Source organism: Caretta caretta, chromosome 13 (assembly GCF_965140235.1).
Source record: "Caretta caretta isolate rCarCar2 chromosome 13, rCarCar1.hap1, whole genome shotgun sequence".
NCBI lineage: Eukaryota > Metazoa > Chordata > Testudines > Cheloniidae > Caretta > Caretta caretta.
This window is the reverse complement of record NC_134218.1, coordinates 25,309,318-25,316,027: the sequence shown is the minus strand read 5'-3', so window position 1 is coordinate 25,316,027 and position 6,710 is coordinate 25,309,318. Positions and strand designations below refer to the sequence as shown.

The window sequence follows — 6,710 nt, the reverse complement described above, 5'->3', positions numbered from 1 at the left end:
ACACTTTCACTGAGTCAACCTCAGGCCATCCTTGACCAGGGCTCAAGGCCACTCCGGGCCCGAGGTTACTATGTCGGCATAACAGGGCACTTACGCTGACAGGCAACCAACTGAAGTGTGGGCACGTGCATCGCTAAGTCAATGCAAGGCGGCTTCCACCCACCTAATTTTGTAGCGCTGCCCGGGCAGCAGGCAGGTGGATTACCTACAGCCAGGGGAGAACCCCACCCTCGGCTGTAGCCAGGGTCCACATGGAAGCACCGCAGCTACAGCGCTGTCGCGTTTGACGTGCGGCCGCGGCCTGTGACAGGGACGGCGCGCGCGCCCCGCGAGCGCGAGCGCGGCCGCGGCCTGTGACAGGGAAGAACAGCGAACGCTTTTTACAGGCACTAGTGAAAACACGGCCGCTGCAGCCCCACCCCAACCTGGGCTGAGGGAATAGCTTTGCGCATGCGTATAAGAGCAGCGCTCGGTCTGCGCGGGGAAATTATGCGCAGAAGAATCGCTCCCCCGAGCTATGGAAAATGTGCAAGCGGTAGGCGCATGTGCAGAGAGAGAGAGAGCTTCCCTTCTCCGCCGCCTCCGGATGCGCCTCGGCGCACAGCACGTTTTCCGTGGTGACGTACGGAGCTACGCCCCGCCCCCGGTATAAAAGCGTGCGCGGGCGGCGGGCGCCATTGTGCTGTGGAGCAGGCCGCGCTTCTGGGACGGTGCGGTGCGGGCTGCGCAGCACCGAGCTCTCCTTGTCCTGCCTCCCCTCTGCCCTGCGGAGATGCCGCGCGTCTACATCGGGCGTCTCAGCTACCACGTCCGGGAGAAGGACATCCAGCGCTTCTTTAGCGGATACGGCCGCCTGCTCGAGGTCGATCTCAAGAACGGGTGAGGCGGGGGGGGGCGCCCTGGGCAGTCGGGTCGGCGGGGGGGAAGTTTGGGGGGAGAGCGCGGCCTCGTCCTGAGCAGGCTTCTGGCGGGGAGGGGGCAATGGCCGGGCCCTTAAGAGGCCAGTGGCGGGGCTCGCGGCTGCCGCGTGGCGCCGCGTTCAAAATGGCGGCGGTGGGGAGCGGGGGCGCTGCGGCGGGGCTGGCTCCATTGTCCCGTCGCGCTGAGCCCCGGGGCTGCTTCGTTTGCCGGGAGCGGGGCGCCGTGGGGACTGGGCCTCGCTCCCTGACGGCCGATCTCTGACCCCGCAGCTACGGGTTCGTGGAGTTCGAGGACTCCCGCGACGCCGACGATGCCGTTTACGAGCTGAACGGCAAAGATCTGTGCGGGGAGCGGGTGATAGTGGAGCATGCCCGGGGCCCCCGCCGGGACAGGGACGGGTACAGCTACAGCAGCCGCAGTGAGTACAGCTCCCTGCCCCGGATCGTAGCTGGGGGGCGGGGATGTTCGGCCAGTCACTATTGCATTGGCCGCGTGTCCCGTCTGCAGAGGGCTGCTGGGTGCGTGGGGCCGGCCCCCTGGGGTGTGGGAGGGATGGCACTGATCATCTCACCAGGCATGGTGTGCTTGGCTATTGGGGGTACTCCTTGTGCAACGCTGGCTGCAGGATGACCTGTCAAGCTTTGCTTTACTAGCCTTTTTGCTAGCACAGGCCTTGCGCTTTAGGTACCCTGGAATAGAACTGCACTCGTTGGTACCTGTAATTGCATATGAAGCAGACTAGGGGGACAATTTTACTTGCAAAGCTTAAGTGTAGTCTTAATCTAGTAAGGATTCCCTGCTCTTTATTAGAAGAGATTGGTTATATTCACTTAAATATTTGGAAGCTTTTAAATGAAAAGTTACATATTTGGGTATGGTAGAAGCACTCAGCTGTGAACTGTAATGTTTCAATTGAATATACAGAATTTAGTGGTTGGGGAGGGAAGGGTTTACTTGAGACAGATTGTAGGAAATATGGGAAGTTTTGTAAAAAGGGGAAAACTCATTTTGTGTAGTTTTTGCTATACAGTATGAGTAATTCAGCTGACTATAGCTTAATTGGCATGGTATAGAAATTTAAGAGTAGTAAGTGTGATATATCTTTCAGTAAACTCTAGATCAATGATACTCAGACTTCCGTGATTCAGGAGCCAAATTAGTGATCAGCATTACCCAAAAGAGCCACAGTCGTGTGAATTCATTGTTTCATTTTCTATAGTACTATTCATATTTAAACAGTATGATGGGAAATATTTAGTTTTTATGTATATATATTATTCTCACCACAAAGTGAGTGACCAAGTATTATTTTTAACAACTATAATTGGTTAGTAACATAGTAAAAGTATCCAGATTGGCTAATAATGAAATCAGTGTTTTAATATCATGTACTGCAAACAGCTGCAAGAGAGACATTAAAGAGCCTCTTGTGGCTCGTGAGCCTCAGTCTGAGTATCACTGTTCTAGATGCTTGTGTTATTGGGTGGGTGGGAGTCTGTTTTTTACAAGTTTTTAAAAATTCAAATGTATGTTGTTTAAAATTGTTGCATGTCCAATTCAAACTTTTTAACAAGTCCTTGATGTTTCAATTTAAAAGTGACCAGTGGGGCTGAGGCTGTGTCCACTGAGGCTAAGATGACTGCCTTTCCTGATTGGCCATGGCTTTTCCATACATTGTGTGACCCTTGCCCTATGACCCTTTGGCTGACCTTACCGGAAGCCATGACGACAGCAGCCTTTTGCCATTAGACGCAGGGTGATGGTGAGGATTCCAAGGGTTAGACAAAACTGGTTAAACTGAACTAGGTGACTGTTACCTTGCGTGTTTTGTGGCCAACCACCAAAAACCTCATACTGTGATGTAAGTACTTAGTGTAACTAGTAAACGTTTTTGTAAAATGTAGAAATGCATGTAATCAGTTAAGTTTTATATTTTACAATGTTCTGTAAAATAAAACTTAGCAAGGTAAATCTAATAAAGGAGCAGTCACTCTCTAACAGATCTTAGGAGCACAGACGTGTAGGATTTTAGTCTGTTTGATTTGCCATTAATATAGATCATGGCAAAATTGCAGCTTTGTTGGAGGTTTAGAAAGATAAAGTCCTACTGCAGTAAATATAATCTGTGTTTAACTAACTTTTTCAGAACATTTAGCTGCCTTCAAATTGTGAGAATCTAACTTTCTTTCTTTGCACAATAAAGGTGGGGGTGGTGGAGGCGGTGGATATAGCAGTCGGAGACAATCAGGAAGAGATAAATATGGACCACCTGTTCGTACAGAATACAGACTGATTGTTGAAAACCTTTCCAGTCGTTGTAGTTGGCAGGATTTGAAAGTATGTATTAATGTGAAATCCCTTAATAGAGCCGCTTGTGACTAGCAGAAAGCAATAAAATATTTCATTTTAGTTTGAATGTTCTTCTTTATTTAGCAGAAATGTTTTTAAATGTATTCAGGCATGGCAGTTTAGACTGTTAGAGCTCTTTGCATCTCTTCAGATTTGACTTAGTGACCTAGTTGCACGCATAAAGTGAAATGGTTATGTAACTCCATCTACTTTCTAAGGATTTCATGAGGCAAGCTGGTGAGGTAACCTATGCGGATGCTCACAAAGAACGCACAAATGAAGGGGTAATTGAATTCCGGTCTTACTCTGACATGAAGCGTGCTCTGGACAAATTGGATGGCACAGAGATAAATGGCAGGAAAATCAGGCTGGTTGAAGACAAGCCCCGGACAAGCCATAGACGATCTTACTCTGGCAGCAGGTCAAGGTAACTTTGAAACTCTGGAGCTTTATAGCAAAGACTATTAGCTCTAATAAGAGAGGGCCTATTATATGTACTCTTAACATTAAGAGTAATCATTACCTTTATAATTTGTTGATACTTCAGGGATAAGATGACTCCCAGGGGTCTGGAAGGAATGTTTTTCCATGATGTAACATTGCATAGTTGACCAGGTGCATTATGGGGAAGACCTTTCACCTTCCTCTGAAACATCAAGTATAGGCTACTGTGACAGATGGTATTCTGGACCTAGATGGACCAATGATCTGCTCTGGTATGGCCACTCCTGTTGCTAAAAATTCTACGTTGTAAGACACTTTGGCTTTGCTAAAGTAAGGGGGGAGCAGGACATACCAGGCTAAAAAAAAATCCCTGAAATTGTTATAGAATGTCATAGGTACCTTTTGAAATGTCACCAGGTCACGATCTAGAAGAAGGTCACGAAGCAGAAGTCGTAGGAGTAGCCGCAGCAGATCCCGTAGTGCCTCAAAAAGTCGCTCGCGGTGAGTAATTTGTCTGTTTAATGGTGCTTTCTGTTAATCCATCAATTATTACCTTTAGTTGGTAACTGTATGTATGTAGAACTGACATGGATACATATCAGTTCATGTCGAATAAAGATTGTGTTCTTTTAAAGATCTAAATCCAGGTCACGAAGCAAAGATCGTTCACGTTCCAGATCTAAAAGCAGGAAGTCTAGATCAAAGAGCAAATCTAAACCCAAGTCTGACCGGGGCTCCCGCAGCAGATCCAAGGAGAAATCTGAGAAGTCTCGCAGCAGGTCTAGGTCTATGTCTCGCTCTCCCAAAGAGAATGGTAAAGGAGAGGCTAAGTCTAAATCCAGGTCAAGGAGTAGGTCTCGTTCCAAAACGCCACAGCAGCAACCACCTGCCAAGGCTCACTCTGAGTCGCCACCCAAAAGAGCTGCGTCAAGGTCCCGCTCCAGATCTCGCTCAAAATCTCGCTCACGGTCAAGATCTAGTTCAAGAGATTAAGACTAGAACTCTCCTCTTACGTTGCACACTATTATGGAACATTTTCCTACTTGCCAGGCCATTAATCTTTTATGTTAATACTTAAGAAGTTGGTTTCTTCTCTTGCAGAAGGGAATGGCCTGAGAACCAAGTAATGAGGCATAAAGATTTGATTCGTATCTAAATTTGATGAAAATATGAGGTTGTACAGAAATGTACAAAGCAGGAAAAGCCCCCCTTTTTGTAGAGATTAAGCTAAACTTTTAATTTTATAGCATTTCAGCAGGAATAATCTATCTGCTGTTGGGTGGAAAGTGGTTTTTTATATTAAAAATACTTTTGAGTATGAGGCTTAAGTTCAGGCATTTTGAGAACATTATTATTCCTAATTTTTTCCACTGTTTTAAAATTATGGACTTCAGTAGTTTAATGGGTTATGGCTTGCTACCAGAGGCATTACAGACGGCCTTGTTGAACAGGTCAGTATAGATGATGTGGCTATATTAATTTGTGGAAGCAGAATGTGAACTAGACAAATTTCAGACCAGCAATAAACACAATTTGGAGCACTTCAGTTGTGCTGTATCTTAATTCAGCTTGCCAAAAGTTTCTTCTTTCCCCCTTCCCTATAATGATTGTATTAAAAAGCTAATAAAGGTACTACTCTGTAGCTTGACATGATGCAGGATTTGCCTACACTCATAAGTAACTAAGTTCACATAATGGAAGTAATGTGACTTTTTTTTAGTTTGCTTGAATTCCAGGAGACACTCCAATTCTCAGACATAATGGTGTCTTTCTGGATATGGTCCATGTCGTTAGTGTCTTGTCTTGTTTGCAGGCCTCTAAATATTTACTTATTGGGTATGTAAAACTGAGTAAAGCTGCCTTCCTTCCCCTATAATTCATTTAACACCCACTTTGCTTCAAAATATGAGAACCACAATCCTATTATGTATGAATCTAAACCTATGGGATCTTAATGTATTGGAGCTAGAGTTCTAGTCTTAACAGAAGGCTTTGCTAAACCAGAGTTGCCAATTCACTTAAATTGTGGAGTAGAATCCATCCCAAAAGCCCCCTTTCTAGCTAAATTGATTTTTGTAACATGCATTAGCAAACATTAGAACTGCCTTGTAATCTTTATACAATGTGTAGTTTTACTTGTATAAAATTAAATCAGTGACTCAAACTCTTGTGCTTTTATTACAGTATAGCTTAATTCTTTTCTGGCTATATTGTGTTGGATCCACCTCCATGACAAATTGTGGCTTCTTCTGGGGTAGATACTTGCTGTGTAGAGAATTCATCAGGTCTCTTGATAAAACAAATGAGATGTGGCAGGAAATACTGTAGTTTTTTTACATGTGGTATTGATCTTACACCAACGTAACATTTGGTCTCTAAATTCCTTGACTGAGAATATTTTAATTGTGGGCAGGGATAAGCATTCAGAAAGCTTCCCTTATGTGGGTGCATCTTGCACCTGTATATCTGTCCCTGGTGTTTATTTTGAAGGCATAAGCGACACCTGCAGACAAGGTAGATTTCAGCTTGGTTGAAAGTATATCCCTTAAAGAAAACCATTTGCTTGATCGGCCTTGAAATAGTATTTCCATTCTTTAGTAAGACACCAGTGTATGTCAGTGAGGCAAATTATTTCTTCTAGTGCATTGAGTCTCAGCTGAGGCGTGAGACTTTCATGGGCGGGGGAGAGGGATAGTGTAGAGCCTCCTTGCTCACAGGGTCGCAATGGTGGGGTTGCTGGGCCAAGTTTCAGTCAATGGCATTGCAACCAAGAGCATCGGTTTGCAGTGCTTCCTAGCATTATTTGCTGCTGAAAATGAGAGAGAGAGCTCTGAAAACTTTGGATCTTTGTGGTTAAGATATGTGCTTTTAAAAGGTTTCCTAGCTCCTGGGTGTTCTGAACAAATTTTTGGGTGGCCTCATTGTGTGGCCACCAACTCTTGCTGGTGGCTGCTCTATTTTTCCTAAAATACTTAATTGACTTTAAGAAAAACAAA

The 6,710-nt window shown here is 45.2% G+C and overlaps 1 protein-coding gene across 1 annotated transcript; it reads left to right on the top strand.

The window, feature by feature from the left end:
• Positions 1–658: 658 nt before the first annotated feature.
• On the top strand, positions 659–5,878 carry SRSF6 (serine and arginine rich splicing factor 6). Its single transcript, XM_048819756.2, has 6 exons — positions 659–879; positions 1,191–1,339; positions 3,125–3,258; positions 3,489–3,697; positions 4,132–4,215; positions 4,350–5,878. The coding sequence occupies exons 1-6, from the start codon at positions 773–775 to the stop codon at positions 4,705–4,707; spliced, it is 1,041 nt and encodes a 346-aa protein (XP_048675713.1). The 5' UTR covers positions 659–772; the 3' UTR covers positions 4,708–5,878.
• The last annotated feature ends 832 nt before the right edge of the window (positions 5,879–6,710 follow it).